Here is an 18,569-nt window from a genome sequence, read left to right on the forward strand (position 1 = left end):
ACGTAAATCAAACACCAGTAAGGATAAACTGTATCTGCTCCCATCAAGTAGAACTACACGGTTTGTTAAACTAGTCCAGCTTTCCATCCTCATGCATTCTCCAAATTACCTGGTTAATAAGGGCACGAAAACAGGCTTAGCCTTTTAATCTGATCAATCGGCAACTGTAAATTGGAAAATTAAAAGTCTGGATTAGATTTATATTTTCAGTTTGTTTCACTTGTAATATAATTTGCCTAATGAAGGTCTGGCCCAGAAACATTGTAAACAAATTTATTATTGCATGTTAGACTGTGCGATTTTGTTTACAACTTTAAGATCCACAGTGTGACAGACAGGCCTGCCCTGCCGAATGGTCAGGTTTGACATGTTTGAGCTGTGTAAAAGCAGTTTTGCGTATTTCATGGCCAATTGAAGAGTCCAGTTGAGTCCATGTGTTCATGTATTCACGTTTTGGTAGTCAGAGCTCACAGCTCAGAGTTAACACTTGTGTAAAAAACACTGGAGCACATTTCAGTTAAATTTTGTGGTTTTTAAAATAAAGTTAGAATAAAAAAAGGAGGAAAATTTCTGAGAATATAACAAGGCAATAGTGTTTTTAGGACTTTGAATTTTAGGAGCATTGAATTTTGCCTCCCAAGTTGAAAAAACAGCTTTGAGCTCAGTTTTAAGGCACCATCAGCCTTAAGTTTGTCTGGGTCATCTCTTTTATATCAGCCGTTCCTGCATATTCCCACTTTGTGGTAAGAAGTTAATCTTGGTTTTGTTATGAATACATTCCAGAGTAACACAGCTGTGGCTCTTTAGTTTAATCTGTATAGCTGCTTCGCAATGCATCCCCTCTCCTTCTCATTCACTTTCTTTCTCTGAGTCACTCTCTCACACAGACACAAACAAAATGTTTGTCTTGGTGGACTCTGCTGAGTGGGCCATAAAAGCTTGTATTGTTGCCATGTCATGACACTGAAAGGACAAAGAAAGAAAGTGGACGGGGGTATCAGTGCATCCAACACCACATCTATTCAGCTGTGGTACAAAAAAAGATACTTTACTGAAGTCAAAAAAAACTAAGGGCACTCATTATCCTAACCCTCTGTGGGTCCGACTGCTCCGCCAAGCCTACAGTCCTATATTTAGATAATTCAAAGCATTAAAATCACCGAGGTCTTCCGCCAGCAGGAGCAGAAAACATCCACTCAAATTCAAATGAAGAGAAAGTATCATAAATCCACAGCTATCAAGTGGCAGTCTATCAGTTGAGCAACAACATGACTTGATCCTGTGCCAGGGAAAGTTATGGGAAATTGTTGAACTGTTTATCCATTTGATCCTCCTCGCGTAAAAACGAGAAAGCAGAAAAAAAAATCTAGATTTTCTCAAGAATCAATCACTCCCAGAGTAAAACAAGTCTCTTCAGTCAATCAGCTCTGAGTCATACAGCTGACTGTTACTGCCAACTACAAGCCATCAATTGTCTCGCTAAACAAAAGAGAAACAAAAGCTTGATTAGACTGCTGCAACAAAAGATACTGTCGACTCTTGGAAAACACCCAACATGCAAATCAGAATCAATGTACTCCAAGAAAGATTTGTTATTTCTGTGGGTCTTTGAAGTCAACACGATTTTTCACAAGCCGGTTGTGAAAAGAGCTCCGATAGCGGAGTCTTTCTGTTCACGTTGTATAGCTGCCACATGTTGTACTGTCGCTGTTAACATGATATTAGTCAGAAAATGACAAATCAAAGAGACAAATTACACCCACATGCTCTGACAGTGATTTGGAGATGATGATCATGTTATGAATGTGCAGTTTGATGTAGCAACATGGATGAGCAACACTGTGTTGTCAGGTGTGTGATGTCACGACAAGGTTTTGCAATCTTCATGAAATTGTTTGGGAGTGGAACTTACTTCCTGCCCTTGAAGCATCCATACATCCCAGCCATGCTCGTCGACACTGAGCTGAAGCACAAAACTTGAAAACAAAAAAGTAGAAGAGATCCTCCTCGCTCTTTGTAAAAGTAAATTATGTTTTCTTCTGCTCTGTGGAATATGAAACCCTGAAATCCACCATCCGTCTGCCTTTCCCCTCCTGAAAACCAGTGACTCTTCTCTCTCTCTGCAGGAGAGAAGATGTGAGACACAAGAGGAGATCAGTCTCCCTTCCAAGTCAAACCATCCTGTGAGGTTCCTCCCCCTACTCAGCTCCTCTTACATCAACCACCAGACAGAAATTTCTCCAAAATTTTTGCAGCAGCAGAAAGGCAATTTGATCCTGCTCCAGTAGTCACACACACAACAGCAGTCCAAGTTGGATTAGAGAATATCACACAAGAAGCTCAAAATTACAGGACGAAAGTTGGCAGAACAGGAATGTCCTCCGCAAATGAATGAAGATTTTATGGGTCTTTAAAAACAGGAAAAGGGGGGTTTTCTTTTTTCCAAAGTATCCCGGCTTTGAGAGGAAGTAGAGTACGAGTCCTGTGGTCGTCAGCTGGAGGGAAAACAATTGACTAAATGACTGAGTGGCTGCTGCTGCCTCACTCCTCTCCTCCCAGTCACCGCCACTGGTAATGCTGCAGAGGGGTGGGCTGGAGGGAGGAAGAGAAAAGGAGGAGGAGGAGTGAGGGAGGAGGAGAGAGGGAACAAGAGACGCCCCCCCACCTATGACCTATCCTCCAGTCTTTTCTCCTCTCTTCCTCTTCCCTTTCTCCCTCTACTGTTTAACTGTGTTACAAATTGATTTCTTTATAAACTGGGACATTGCCACACCTTTTTTTCTTTACAAACAGATGTATATTAGTTAGCAGTAAACGTCTAACCTGTTTAACTCTGGCAGCCTGTATTGAAGAATGGCGGCACCATGTAATCATGCGTTAGCTACACAGCAGGACTGATACCAGTGAAAGCTGAACTTCAGGCCAGTCCACCACAACACTGTGATATTGATTGATTGATTCCTACCATCACCCTATAGACAGCTATCAAGCGAGCAAGAGCTACGTACAGTAGCTATTTTTGACAGGCAGCTGGTATTACGTAGCCACTAGATTGACATGAGTTTTAGCCTCTTTAACATTTTTTAATAATAGTTTAAATTCTAATCTAATCTAATATTTTGCTACTTTGGCTTAACATATTTAGACATAACAACTTAAAGAAAAGTTTTGTGTTCTGGAAACAGACTTATTAATTATTATTATTTATTTTTTTGAGGAAAATATCAGTATTTATGGGAGAAATGGGCCAATAGTACTTAAACAGCACGAGTCCATTAAAATGATTAAATTCATATGGTTATAATAACAACATGCAGTGAGAAAATGCTATGGTCATACACAAGCAGAAATGTGGAGATAACGTGGAGACGTGATGTTTTGGTGAGTTATTCTACATGCCAGGATATTTATTGGCTAGCGCAGTGATTTTTTAAAAACCTAAAGTTTGGCCAAGAAATAGTTCCAGGACTCTTTATATCTCAATTTTAAAACAGATTAAACAACACATTTTTATATTAAAATAACAAAATTAAGAGGTGCTCCCAGGAATGTCTTTTCTTTTTTTTCTTTCTTTCTTTCTTTACAATCCTTTTCCTAAACTTAGCTAACTGACTGTTGGCATCAAGACCTGAGAGTGATATCCTTCTTCTTGTTTTTCTTGTGCATTTCCCAAAATGTTGAATCATTTCTTTAAAGGACACCAGGTCATCATCCACACAGAAACACATGAGACTGTGAACGTCCTATGGATCCATTCAGTATATGGTACACTGGTACAGTGTCCTGCTTTCATATAATGGATTTGCATTTTTTTTAAATTAATCAATATACAGCACTTAGTGATGACAACATCAATTTTTCTGAGCTGACATGTTGGTAATGGGACTTCCATGATGGATTTAAAATGCATCTGCGTAGCATGAACAGTATGTGTGTCACCACTACCAGTAAATATTGATGGCGAATGAGAGAGGACATGCTGTATATTCAAAGTGTCTCTGAGATCAGTTTTTCTGCCACGCCAACTCCAAACATGATGAACACTATGTTGGTCTTTTCCATCGGATGATTCCACAGAAACGCGGCCTCATAATCGCTCTATCGGTCTCAGGGGCTGAGCGGTCGCGCAACAGCCTGTCACAGCTAATCACGATTAGCAGGGAGCTTAACTAACTACAGCTACGAGTGTGTGTGGCTGAAGTGACAGGGTTGATCCCGGGATTCCCTGCTGCTCGATCCTCTCAGACATACACATATCTGGCCAGTTTACTCAAATGATCACTATAGAGGTTTAAAATAATCCAGACCTTTTGAAACTATGAGCTACAAGCATGTTTTTACATGTTTCACCAGTCCAGGAACCAGAGCGGTGAGATTTCACATGAAAGTTTAAAGTTTTGCTTCATGGAAAAACGCTTACTCATCCAAAGAGGACCTCTGTGCTCAATTCTATTACACCAATACAGAAAATATCATTTCAGTGCAGAAGCAGCTGCATGAAAATTGGCCCAAGAGACTGACAAAAAAAATCCAAATCACATTAATCATCAGACCATTCACATAAGAGCAGTGGAATGAATTTCTCAATTCCTACATGCCTGGACTGAACACAGGCCGTGTGATTCATTTTACGTTTCAAACATGTTGAAATTGATAGAATCTGTCCGAGTCACTGGAGCGTACGTGTGTGTGTGTCAGTGTGTGTGTGTCAGTGTAAACATAGACAGACAGTCAAGTCTGTATCACTTCCAGGGCAGCAGCTCCACTTAACAGCATAACACACAAACACACCGTCACTAAGTTCAGCGCAGGGATTGAGAAATCACACACACACACCTCGCTATTGAAACGTCTACCACATGACCATTACAATAAAACACCAAGAAGGACCCTCTCAGGCTGAAGTAGTGTTGACATTGGATTTTAATTTATGTGTTAATCTGCGTTTCCACCAATACAACCAGAGCTGCCTCGCCTGGGTGAGATTAATGCCGCAGGAACCAGGATCCTGGGATTTCCCATCCTGACTCTCTTCGTCTTTTCTCCAGAAGGATGTCAGACTCTCAGGAAATTTAACACAGCGGTTGCATAAATCTCATGGGCTCACTCAGCAGAGGAACAAGTTTCATTAGTTACCGTCTCTTGATGCTACAGGCGGGGGGGGAGGGGGTTGTCGGTGTAATGACACAGAACTGAGAGTGAAACTTGAAATAAAACATGAATAATCGAAAAACAAAAGGCTAAAAAGAAAAAAAGATAAAATAAATAAATTTAAAAAAAATGTAACACGCCCAGTCTGGTTCCTCTCACATAAAACTAGGTTAAACCAATTAGATGGGATGAGTTGGAGCTCGGCTGCTTGACAGGTGAGAAAACACACAGGTTTGATTGAGCAATGCACCACAGCCTGATGACGTGATGACAAAAGTGGACAAGTTTTAAGGGGACATATTGAGTTTTATATTTTGTTTGCAGATCCCAGGGTGAGGGTGAGGAATCTGCGATGTCCTAAGATCAGCATTAATACAGGTGTAAAACAATAGGAAGGCGTCATAAACTACAGCACGATACAACATAACTGAGGATCAACTCACTCGGTGTGCTATGATTAGATAACTCCTACACAGCGACTAAAAGTTCAAACTCTTACTACAGGTAAATACATGCAGGTGGAGAGAGAGTGAGGGCTAGCTGCTGTGCAGACTGGTGAGATGGATCTGTCACATCTTGTCACTGTGTTGGTTCTTCTCTAAATGTATGCGAGACACTGTGATTAGCCATGATGCATCTTTAAAACTTATTTCAGGGCTGCAGCTCACTCTTTCATCCCTGAGCCGCTGTGTTTCTAGTGTAACAGGTGATGGTGTGTGGTACAAGGGGTGAAAACCAGGGCTAATTCAGTGAATTGTTTCATTGGATAATAGTGGCCAATAGTGTCGTGTTGTTTGCGAATGTTTCGTTCAAAAGAACAAATTGTTTGAGTGAACCAACACTTCCTGAACTACTTTTTCCTCAGCGTGCGGGCCGGCGGCGGAACTGCCGCGTGATTCATGAATCACTAGTTTAGTGAACGTACTACACAGTGAATGTGAGCCTCAGGGCTGAGTCATGAATTGAATCATGAATTGTTCGACTGTGTATCAGTTCAGGGAGTCAGAGGCCGTCTTTATCAAGTGTCCTAAGTGGTTAGGAGTTGCCAGAAGGGGATGGCACTGAGGCGAGAGAGACGTGTGTGAACCTTCTGGGAGAGGAAGGACGTTCTGGCTTCGTTTTAATGGTGAGCAGTTGATAAATGATATGGTTTGGACAGAGCAGCTATCATCCTTTTCACGGATTTAAAGACAAACTATGCAGCAGGATTTTCCTGTGGCTATGCTACATTTTTACTATAATTAAAAAGAAGTCTACACTTTTAAGCTTTCAGCAAATTTCTTTTTTTTACTCATAAGTCGACTCTTAGCAGTGTTGTTAGGAGTGATACTAAGAAGCTTGATAAATACGGCCCCAGACTATGCATTACGCACTGAACGATTCTGTGAATGGCTCTTTTGAACAAATTATTGAACTGATTCTAGTGATTCAGTATCTCACTCAGTGAGTCTGTATTCTGCTCCAGAGGGAAATATCTACCTCTTTAGCTACTAAATGCTTTGCTGTTCAATAGTAGGCCTACTTGCTGATATTTTCATTAAAGCAGATATCAGCTTCACGGCCGTTTCGGCTAATGCTGCGTTCAAGGCAGGCTTTTGAAACCGTAAGTTACAGCTTCAAGTCACAACTACGACTTGGTAGCGTTCCAGGTAACCCGTAGCTCATGTTTTTACCATCCTGTTGTCTGTGAAAGTTCCCTATAACGGCCACTCGTAACTTCCGACCCGTGAACTCGTACCAGATCGAACTGGTATGACTTCACAGGAAGGAAAAACACAAAGTACGAGTTTCTTTGAACGCACCATGAGTTAGCAGCCCCCGCCCTTGTCAGGCATCAATTGGTCCTCGTGCTACGTCACCACATTCACGCGCATCCCTTGGCTGCACACACAGCCCTTCATGCCGTTCTCTCTCCTCATTGGATAACACTTGTATCCCACAAGGAAAATTTTCTCCTCGGGTTACAGCAGAGCAGAGTGACGGAGAGACTCGTGTTTAGGCTGAAATACTTCATGTAAGTGATTGCTGACGGAAAATAGGACTATTTAGGACTTATATTAACAAAAACATTCCACTGATATCTGCTTTAACACTCTGTGTTGAATGTACGGCGGTGGAGAGTAACAATGCTGAAAACAGTGAGAGTGAACCAAAATACCTAAAACCTAAACAACGAATTGACGGATGCAAAGGTCTGTCGCGGTATAACACATTGTGGTTTGATAAATAAATCATTTTTGATCCGTTCAGCTTTAATCATGCGAGTGAGAGTGTGTGTCTTCTCAGGTTATCAGCTAGCACACCCTCTCCAGGCATGCTGCTTCTCTGTTTAGGTGGTAAATGAACTCAGCTCGGAGTCTTTTGCTAGAGGAATCTAAATACACCCCTGTGGAGGGAGATTTATGACCTGCTCTGCTCCATTTCAGTGTATGAAACACCTGGCTGCTCACTGCGTCTACCTCCCAAAAATCAACACAAGGAGTTCTTCATAACACAGCTATCCACTGTCTGTCTCTGCGAACCTGTGTTTATGAATTTCCCAACGCTGACAAACGTCAAAATTGATCCAAGCACACGACCAGTTCTCCATGATGTGTGTACATGCACTGGAGTGAGTTTGTATATATGTGTGTACGCATGTATCAATCATACAGCCTTCTGTTTATAGAGCCAAGAGGAATGTCGGTCAGTTTCCCTTCGAAGAAAAAAAAAAAAAGAGAAAAAAAAGGGGGATGTTGGTATTTCCTGAAACGGCTCAGAGTCTGGACCAACTGAGTGTGCAGGAGATTAAGAAGGTGACCGTTTCTAACTGAGAAAACACAGAGGAGTGAAGACAGATGACAGTGAGTTTCTGAACATTAGAATTAAATATGTTGCACAATTTAGAACCAAACTTTATTCCCTGAACATCTTTGGCCCATTTGTCTTCATCTCAAATGGTCTCAGGCTTCTTAAAGTCCATCACTTTGTCTTGTAATGTTAAGTCAGGTGACTGAAATATTACAGGTTTACACAAATATTTTCAGGTAGACCTCTGATAAGCAAACAATAAATGAATAAACATTTATTGTGATTATTTCTATGAATATTACAAGTTGCAATATTAGTCACGATTGCAATGATTACTTTTACATTTCACTTACCCTGTATAAAAATTACAATAGTTAAAGCAGAAGTGAGTGATATATTTGTGTTAATATAAGTCTTAAATAGTTGTATCTTCCGACAGCAATCACTTACATAGAGTGTTTGGACAGAAACACGGGTCTCTCAGTCCCTCTGCTCTGCTCTGAGCCGAAGAGAAAACATTTATCGTATCCTACAGTTTTTATCCAATGAGGAGAGAGAACGGCATGCAGGGCTGTGTGTGCAGCCAAGGAACGCCGTGAATGTGGTGACGTAGCGACGAGGACTGTTATGGTGCGTTCAAGGAAACTCGTATTTTTCCGACCGTGAAGTGGTACCAGTTCGATCTGGTACGAGTTCACCGGTCGGAAGTTACGAGTGGCCGTTATAGTGACTTTCACCGGTAAAACAGGTCGGAAAAACACGAGTGGGTTGCCTGGAACGCTACAAAGTCGTAAGTTGTGACTTGAAGCTGTAATTTACGATTTCAAAAGCCTGCCTGGAACGCAGCATTAGCGAAAACGACCGAATCACTCACTTCTGCTTTAAAGTGAAATTGTACCAAAGCAGCGTTTTCCTTCCATCTGGAGATTATGATTTTTTTTAAAAATGCACATTTTACACTACGTTTAAAAGAAGTGTGCTGTGACTAATTTTACTGTACCTTCATCAAAAAATTGCAGCTCCTGCAAACTGGATGTCGTTCTTGGTTGTACTGTGATTTCAATGATGGTCAGTGGCCGTTCAAAGAACTGCAGGTTTTGGCATGTCTGTGTCAGCTTCCTTATTTTTCAGGTCTGGATGTTGTTGCTTGGGCATGACATGTGTAAGATAGATGTCATTAAAAATTGGACCATTTTGATTGGCCGGTGTAGTTGCATTGTTGGATGAGGCTCTGTAAGACCACCGATGATGGATGTAGCCTCCTATGTTAGGACACCTATTGTTTCCCAGACTCAACTCAGTTTCAGTTCAGGTAAACGCTACATTAGACTCTTTTCAAACCACTTATTGGCGTCACACATCTATTTATGACTGAGAACTTGAGGCTTCTCTGCCTCTAGCTAGCTGATGGTCTGCATGGGTAGTGTTTTTGGGACACCGGGGACAATTGTATCATGTTCAGTTCAGTGCATTTATACTAAATAATCTGGGTTACATTGCCCTCATATAAAGTGTGCACACATCAGTCTCAAAGAAATTCTCAACATGTGGGACACACTGGATCCCAGAAACAACCTCAGGTGAAAGCAAGATGGCAACAAACATTTGGGGAACACGGAATGGTATTTTGGAAAACATCTGTTTGATTTTGGTGGATTTGTTGCTCACCGACACAGAGCATGCAGCCTCCGTCGAGCTGAAATTCAATTTAGATTTTTTGGACTTGTGGTCAACCATGAGGCCCTGCTTTTCTTCCCTCTCCTCCTCCTTCTAGATTTTTTCCATCCCCTTCCTCATCTCCACTCCTCTTTTCCCTCCGCCGGCTCGAGTTCCTCGCACTCTCCCCTGCAGAGCAACGCCTCTTCCTTCTCTCCTCTTTTGTGGTTTCCCTCTGTCTCCTATTCTCTCCATTGCAACATGCACAGGCTGAACCAGATTGAAGGAGGAGGAGGAGAAGGAGGAGGAGGAGGAGGGGAGTCGCTCTGTTGCTCTGAATTCCACCTCACATCTGGAAACCATCTTCTTTCTCTCTTTTTTGCCAATCTCTCGCCCCCTTTCTCTGTCGCTCTATGTTGTAATGTAAATAGCCCTGTAATCATACTCCTGCCCTGAGCCTGCCGCATTGGGTGGCGTGTATGTGTGTGTGTTAGATTGCACACAGTACACACAGTCCTCCAAAAAACTGAAAACGTCCCCCTCTCTCTCCTCTCTCTCTATGTCAGATCCCAGCTGAGGTTTATGGAGCGATAAAAACAAAACAGCATTCTTCAGCTCTGTGATGAAGCAACAGGAGGCAGACGACGAGCAATTGATTCAAAGAGTTTAACTGAATGACGACAAGCTAATAACCTCAAACTGAATCTTTTTATGGAGGATCAACACACGGACGACGCATCTCATTGCCCCCCTCTGATATCTGTAACACGCCGTCGACCTGTTGGACGACACCAAAGCTCACAGATTGTGGGATCAGGTTTCGACACGGTTCATCTCATCACCGTCCTTAGGTTGGAATTGGGCATGTTTGAAGTTTTATGGAGAGACGGCGAAACAGCCTGAAAACATCTGCTTTATTGCATGGCTGCAGATGTGATTTTTATTTCATGAGCAAAAGTTCAACCTGACAAAGTCATAAACAGAGCATGTTGACTTTGTTTGAGAGGCTGATGGGACAAACCACAGCTGCTCTCATACGCACATACACATTCCCATACGCATCAGAGAGGATGAGAAGATGACAACAGATTCTTCTCCACTGTCTTCCAGGATTGATTTAACTAATGAAGTTCACTGTTGAATCTACTCATTATCACTTGCAAAAAAAAAAAAAAAAAAAAAAAACAGGCTACTGCAACTTTCATCTCTCCATCAGCACATCCTCTGCTCATTACCTCTGTCTGAACAACAACAGTGCTGCAAAATGCTTGAAAACCCACTGTGTTAACGATGCAGGCAAAATTTCACTTTTTTACACAAAAACTACTGAGTTTATCAGCCTGAATCATCAGCTGCAGCTGTGGTAACTCATCCACACACAACACAGGACGTTACAAATTAGACAAATTAAATCTTCTTCAATAATCAAACATCGTCATCACGTCTATGCTCACAAGTCACCACAAGGTAAAGTTACATTATACTTCCAAATATGAGCCCTGTCGTCACATTCATGTCAACATAAATCTGCACAACGGACACATCTGAGTGTGCAGCTCCAGACTGTTGAAGCCAATAAGTCCAAAAGCTGAACCGCACCATCAAGGTCCAAACTGAAAACACCTACACTTCTGATTGTTCAGGCGTCCTCCAGCTGCTTAGTGCTGCACTGCAGACACAGAGTTTTAGAAGAATGGGCAGAGTTACAGACAGCATAAGCAAAGACATTGAGACTTTAAATTCCTAAAACATAATACCCTGTATATAGCCTATCCCATAATGCAACCAGCTACAATGCCACCCAGAGCTTTACGCGTACACAATTGTTTTCACAGAGTGGCACTGGTAGGCTATATGCTGACCTTTTGGAACTGGTGAACTGCTCCTTTAATACCGTAGGAAGTCAGACCAAAGCAGTTGTCCCCAACCTTTTTTGCCTTGTGAGTTGTGACCCCCATTTTGACATCACAAATTTCTGGCGACCCTGCAATCACGTGACTGCACGTCAATCAAGATGCGCCAGCTCAGATATTTTTATATGCTGCATTTTATTTGAATTCGAGAAAGTTAAAGTATAGAATAGAGTTGTTTAAGTTTGTGTGTGGTGTTTTCAATCATAAGTTTAAAAAGAATAATAATTAGTTAAAAACATATAGCCTATACATTTCAGGTGACCCCATTTGAATTCCAGGCGACCCCACGTGGGGTCCCGACCCCAAGGTTGAAAAATACATGGACTAAAGAATCATTATGATTTCTATTGTTTGTATTACTGATTTATGGAGTTAGAAGAAGTAATGTGGAGAAGAGATGAAAAAAACAAAACAAACTCATTTTAACATTATTTTGACATCATGTCAGCTGGACTGAGCTCAGCATGTGATGTTTCAGTGACATGACACAACTTTCACTTTGGCTGCACAGGAAAAACTTTTTTTAAAGGGACAACTCAGAGCAGGACGCAGGACACATTCACATCATCATCATCATCATCATCAGCAGCAGCAGCAGCAGAGACATGTCTGATAGTCTAATTACGTATCAGTGAATCGCTGTGATAGGATTTCCTCACAGAGAGGAGCAGTAAACAGGACGTGGCTGTAAAACCTCTGAGGGTTTGCTCAGTGACCCACTGACAGATGACCTGATCAGCCCTCTAATCAGCACGGCTGCAACATTTGACAGGTCTCACATGCACACACACACTCCCTCAGGCATATTTATGAGGCTTCTCAGTCAGATTACCAGCACCGATGCCCTTAAACTCATGTGTCCTGATCCAGTGTGGTGATAATAACTCGATTTTACAGCGAATGCCCGGCCTAACAAAACAGTGTAGCTACCGGGGTTGTGGTGGCTTGAAAGAGCACTTTCAGTTTGGTTTCCTCTCATTTACAGCACAAAGACGCACTTTAATCAGAGGTCTACTCTGCTCTACAGTTTGTCCTCATGAGGATCAGAGCAGCAGATCAATAGTCTTTCACTCTGACTCGCTGACAGACAACACCACTCTGTTCTGGATCACTCAGTGTCTGTGTCCAGGATTACAGCGGTTCACACACACACAGTGAGCGCTAACCGTTTAATCTGGACCGTCCTTGACCTGCCTCCACACATACACACAGACCTGTTTCTGTATGATCTCAGAGATCTGACAGCGTTACAGCACAGTGGAGGAGGCTGTCTGGAGAGACAGAGTGGGAAATCAAATCAGAGTCTTAAAACATCACACATGTACATAGGAAATGTGGATAATCTGAGCTTCTGTCCACTTTTAGGAATTTACCAATTAGGGGATAGATTTTCAGTGAGCTGGCCAATTCAAGCCAGTTTACACAAATGATCTTAACCTGGAATATTTCTTAATGACCCAAATTCATCCAGAATAAACCATTAGGAGTAGTTACCTGACTGGAATTAATTTCACTGGGGATGAATCATCCAATGGAAAAGGCAATGTTTGTCTAAGAGCAGAGCTGATTACTTTGTTGGCAAACTTTTGTCTGATGACGACCTGAACCCAGACTCAATATTTCACACAGAAGTCAAACAAAACATCAGGGGAAATTAATAAACACACTTCAAATCTGGACTAGAAATCAATAGATCCACGTTTGAGCTCAAACTTAAAAGGACGTCGCCCACCAACACACCGCCTCAGATCACCAACCGGGGACAGAAAACACACTTTTCCAGCCTCAGCTGCTTCAGCCGAGGAACAAATCAATGCAATGCATCGCAGGACACCGTATCGAACACATGTATCGATCACCAAACAGCGACCGTAACTCCCCGCCGCGGCGCCAATAACTAATCTCTTGCGCAGAAACAATGCCAAAGTTGATTAGTCGCAGATATGAAGTGCGTGTGGTTTGCACCTCCAGACCAACACGGTACTCACGTCGTCTGCTCGGACTCAAACGGCCTCAGAGTGAAGTCATCCCTCAGCGACCCCAACCAAGACATCAGCGGCGGCGGTGAACTGATGATTGGATTATTTGTCTCTCTCGCTGCCTGGGCGTCCGCTCCGCTGCCCTGCGCTGCTGCCTTCACTGCCGCCTCGGAATAAACAGTTGCGCTGTTGTAGTTGAAAGCAAAATGAAGGGTTAATTATGATTCGCAGATTATTACAAAGAGCAGTTGTGTAAAAAAAAAAAAAAGAAAGAAAAAAAAAGACCATAATCTTTTGTTATTCTTGTTGCAGACCTGTAACCCATTGTTGGTGTTAAACACGTTAGCATGAAACAGTGTCTGACTGTGTCATCCTGTGTGACCTCACCAAAGCTGTTAAAGATGTTGCCATAGCTGGTTCTGGTGGTAGTAATAGACAATAAGATAAAATGTTGTGTTTGTTCCTGGTGCATTTGTTTAGTGATACATTTACTGTGTATTGGCAAATCATATTGACTTGTTAGTAGGCTATGGCACATAAAGCCGTAACACAGAGTTTCACAAAAAGTAACATAACAGATAGATAGAGCTACAATACTACAGGCAACTAACCAATTCTACTTATGATTTGTCATTTTTTCGACAACATAACATTTGGTATTTGTCATTACAATCCTGTGGTTGTCAAAATAATACAAAAAAAGTGATTCTATCATGTAATCCAATAATCCTATTAGCATTTTTTTCCCGCAAAACCCACAAATTCAGTGCCTCAAAGGCTTTTAAAATGGTCTGCATTTCATTGTGGCTTTTCATCATTTTGAATATTTCACAGTGATCATATCCATCCATTGATCCAAGATGTAAACTTGAAATTCAACCAATTTTCCTTGACGGTTTTTAATGAACAAATTGAAGCTCATTTGAATTCCACGGGTCACTGAATGCGTCTTCATATTGCTCCTGGATATTATGATCCATTATGAATTGTTTGCCTCACTTCTCTGTCTTGTTATTCAGTTGTACCATTTTTTACGACGGACGCCTGAACGCACCATAAATACAACTCGGAGCGACGCCCAGCTCCCCTCAGATAAAAAAATACTGTCAAAGTCCCAACAAACACTTGGATTATGTATCAAATCTGAACATCGTGAGAACTGAATAAAACAAAGACACTTTTCTCTCACAGTGAAAATACCTAAACTACTGAAAGCAGCTCAGATTCTCACAGCGTAGGATTTGTTTCAGACTGTACTGACTTTTCTTGGCAGAACAGGGATTTTTACTCATATGTGTAGTGGTGAGCCTCTGGCATTATAGGTATCAGTCCAGCTAAAGATGGTATTTCAGTCTGAAATGTAAGCAGAGCCAGGTTAAATACTGTTTTGTCCAAAATTATAGTCTTGTGTTTACCTGACTGGCAAAACTTTAGTATATAAACCTAACACAGTATCTGCTCTCAGACAGACACAAACAGAAACTTCTGCTTATGACCAAAAACAAGAGTGTTTGTTTTTCATCATTTCATCACTGAGAGAGATTGAGGATTAACACTGCCACCTAGTGGTTTGACTTAACATGTGTATTTACTGTATCCTCAGATGAGTTTGAATATGAAACTTGATAGTGTGATTTGTAAAGAGCTGAACAAATAAACACGATGTAAATCCCATCTGCCACACTGCTGCACGGCCATGAGGTGTGATGGTTATCCGATACACTGAAGGACAAAGCGCTGCCGTGTGGATTTTGTTGAGTAAGGACATTAACAGACCGGGTAGAAAAAATTCATTAAGCTTTAATTCAGTTGGCAACACTCAGTGAACGTCTAGAAAAATATGAAAACCTTCGACGAAATCATTAAAAAATCTCAACCCACAAATTTAACATTAATCAAATTGACTCCTTTCCTCTTTCTTCCTTATTATAAAAACATGTAAATATAAAAACAATTAAAAACCGTGGGGATGTACGACTGAAACTTACAGAAAAAAAGCGTAATTATTAATTAGTGGAGGTTTGAAATTCTCAAACGATTAAACAACATGTCCCTGAACATTACACACTACATCTGATGATACTGATGAGCTAAACAACCACTTAGAGATATTGATAATGATGAACTGTTGCTGCCGCTGAGACAGAAAAATCCACTTCTCGACCAAAACCAGAGAAAAAGATGCTCATTTGGTCTGACGCTGTAAAAAACACAACAACAACACACACAAGTTGGACGGACGTCCTGTAACGCGTGGAGCTCACTACGTCACAGTCTTCCCGCCTCCTTGAACTTGCTGAGCAGTCCGTCGTCGGCCCTCAGGGGGAAGTAGAGCGTGCGGCTGCTGTAGTAGTCGGCGTGGGCCTGCAGGTTGTGGATGACGTCGGCCAGGAGGTGAGCTCGCTCCACGCCGCAGCCCGGAGCCTCGTAGCCCAGCTTGGTGAAGTGGACGTGGAGGTGGTAGTAGGACGGCTGGTAGTGCAGGTAGACCCTCAGCTGACTGGCGGCGAGGTTATAGCGCTGCAGGATGGTCTCCTAGGTGACAGGGAAACAGATATCGTCAATCTTTTCCTACCGTTTACCGCTATGGATACGTCCTGAAGCCGGTAATACGCATGTGTTTCAGAAGATAAAAGCTGGAGTTCATGTTTAAATCAGATTTATTATTGTGGAAATATTGATCAGTGTGAGGCTCATTCTTCTAGCCATCAGAGATTCAGATTTTATTTCCCGTCTCCTCGTGTTATTCTGAGCCGCAGTGATGAAGAAGAGTAAAATCATCATCACTGTTGGGTTAAAGAACCTTTGGTAAATTAAAACTAAACTATAATAGTGACAATATATCCATGTCTAGTGAATACAGCAGGAGTGATCATTATTATTGATCACTTTTGGATCTTGTAGGATCTGATTGGTCAGTAGGTTTTGATCTGATCCTCTGAAGTTCACCTGCTCAACATCAGTTACCGTGGTGATTTACCCCACCAAATCCTGCTTCGTAGCACACAGCTCTGTTGTTCCCCATCACAACACATGATTGGTTGTTGACCACATGTCACTTTAATGGCGGCTGAGGGAGGACGAGGACAGGAGGAGAGACATGTAACCTCACCTTTCCTTTCTTGAAGATGTTCTGCAGCAGTGGCAGGTGCTCTGACGTCAAGTCTCTCAGGCTCTTGATGTCCCTCTGATGAACAATGGCGATCAGGTACAGATCATCTACCTGCAGGAGGAAGGCGGATCATGTTTAACTCTTTGAGAATCTAAATCTATAGCTCTGGGTAACTCTACTCTGCTCTGCATTTTAAAGGGAAACTCAGTTTTTAAATTTCTAACATATTAAACTTCTAATGTGGTCAGATCTGCAGTCCTCACTTATTACAGTACTTATGGCTGCAGCACTTGTTAGACTTTGAAAAGTAAAATGTCTCAGTGGCACAGGAAGAAGAAGGTTATTTAGTTTCTACTGTTACCAGATGTTCCTGGTTTCTCACCTGCTTTTGGTTCCACTTGAAATCAGGGAGGAGGACAAAGCCCACTGTCGGGTCGGGGTCTTCGTAAACTATCCTGTCAGCCTCTGCCTTCTTCTCCAGGATGTTGTGCACCCACTGGAGGGTGAATGAACGTTGTGACAAAGACACAGTTAAGGCGGCACATCTAAGAGTGGATGTGGAATCAGAGGAGGTGAGTTCTGGACACTGACTTGCACGCTGAAGCTCTGCTTCTGGATGTAGGGCAGAGTGATGGACTGGTAGTCCGTCCCCGTCTCCTCCACCAGGAAACTCTCCTGACACTGGTATTTCTTCTTATGCTTCTCTGTGGCCGGACACACCACTGTGGCCTTGATCTCTGCAACAGAAACAGAAACACAGGTTAGAAACGAGGTCTGCTCATTCTGTTTTTCAGTGTCATCGTTAAACTTTCTTTTTTTATGAAAACTTGTATTTCTGCTTGAATTGTATTTTTATTTTGTTTGTATTGTTGTTTTATCTTTTTGTGAAGAACTGTGTAACCTTGTTTTAAAACATATGTAAATAAAGATGATGATGATGATGATTACTACTATTATTTTCTATCTGTGCCCTATATGGCTGTTGGACTGACAGTTTATGTATTTAGGACGATACCGTTGAGGTGAGGGGGGGCCTGTAGCTGATATGTGCTGTAGATGTCATTTTTCATCTCCAGCTTCAGGCTGGAGGCAGTGAAGAGCTCAGCCAGGATTTCCTCTCTGATGGGAGTCTTCTCCAGGATGACCACTGCGTCCTCTTCTGCAAGCTGAGGATAGATGACACGTTCAACAGTGGACTGAAAATGTGACAGTCTTTACAAAACATGTCAATGTACAGATGTCATTTCCTGTCCCAGCCCCGGTAGTATCAATTTGTTTTCTAGTCAATATTTACAACAGGACACTAATGGATATTATGAACGCTGTAAGACTCTTATTTTGAAATACCACACCGGAAGACAATCTTACACTTTCCTCTCACAAATGTACTGGCTCTTTTTTGAATGGATATAACAATGCATCATTTCCTTCTTCTCCAATGTGTCACCATAAACTCCTTCACCACAGTTTGACTGAGTTAAACAGCTGCTAATACCAAAGTTAAAGCTCCCTCTACCTTTCCATGGATGAAGATGTTTTTCTCTCGCGGCGACTCTCTCAACACGCTGGATGTTTTAAACCCAGACAGGAGATTTTCTGCTTCCGGCTCTTGTCCAGTTTCTCCTCTACCATTGTCGCTGTCAGCTTTCGCCCTCTTCACTTTCTGCGACAGATCTTGTGTTTCTGTTCCTTCTAGCTCACGTTTAGCCGAGCTGTCCGCCATGGTTTCTGTTTCTGAGGAGTAGCGTTTGTTGCCCAAGATCGTCGATCTGCAGCAGCAGGATGTCTCACTCCGTGTCAGACTCACGTGCACGTATCAAACGCACTGTAGGTCTCGCGCTCCCTTCTTTTTACAGTCTATGCGCGCCATTTCCCCCCCGCATTGCAAATAAATTTGAAGATGTTTTTATGATAACCTAAAGGGCCCTCACTGGGTGAATAATTCAACAAAACCATAAACATTTATTT

General features: G+C 42.0%; 2 protein-coding genes across 4 annotated transcripts in view; both read right to left on the reverse strand.

Annotated features, from left to right (window-relative positions):
- LOC310992403 (uncharacterized protein) overlaps window positions 1-13,565 on the reverse strand; it is a 47,906-nt gene extending 34,341 nt beyond the window's left edge. For 2 of the 3 annotated variants that reach the window (XM_083980447.1, XM_083980448.1), the window contains exon 1: window positions 13,499-13,565. In XM_083980447.1, coding sequence (XP_083836573.1) covers window positions 13,499-13,563 — 65 coding nt within the window. In that variant the 5' untranslated portion in view covers window positions 13,564-13,565. Of the gene's footprint in view, window positions 1-1,912; window positions 2,554-13,498 lie in introns of those variants that run through there. The other variant, XM_083980449.1, reaches the window with a different exon arrangement.
- A 1,861-nt stretch (window positions 13,566-15,426) lies between these two features.
- On the reverse strand, window positions 15,427-18,327 carry dcps (decapping enzyme, scavenger). Its single transcript, XM_083980355.1, has 6 exons — window positions 18,118-18,327; window positions 17,617-17,767; window positions 17,193-17,338; window positions 16,984-17,097; window positions 16,602-16,712; window positions 15,427-16,024 (listed from the first exon to the last, which is right to left on the reverse strand). Exons 1-6 carry the CDS (start codon window positions 18,322-18,324, stop codon window positions 15,758-15,760), a joined length of 996 nt encoding a protein of 331 aa, XP_083836481.1. The 5' UTR covers window positions 18,325-18,327; the 3' UTR covers window positions 15,427-15,757.
- Window positions 18,328-18,569: the final 242 nt, after the last annotated feature.

Source organism: Trachurus trachurus (assembly GCF_905171665.1).
Source record: "Trachurus trachurus genome assembly, chromosome: 10".
NCBI lineage: Eukaryota > Metazoa > Chordata > Actinopteri > Carangiformes > Carangidae > Trachurus > Trachurus trachurus.

Coding starts and splice junctions, on each gene's coding strand:
- dcps (XM_083980355.1), bottom strand. CDS start 18,324: ATGGCGGACAGCTCGGCTAAACGTGAGCTAGAAGGAACAGAAACACAA. Junction 17,339..17,616: donor GGCCCCCCCTCACCTCAACG/GTATCGTCCTAA, acceptor TTTCTGTTGCAG/AGATCAAGGCCACAGTGGTG. Junction 16,713..16,983: donor TCAAGTGGAACCAAAAGCAG/GTGAGAAACCAG, acceptor TTCCTCCTGCAG/GTAGATGATCTGTACCTGAT.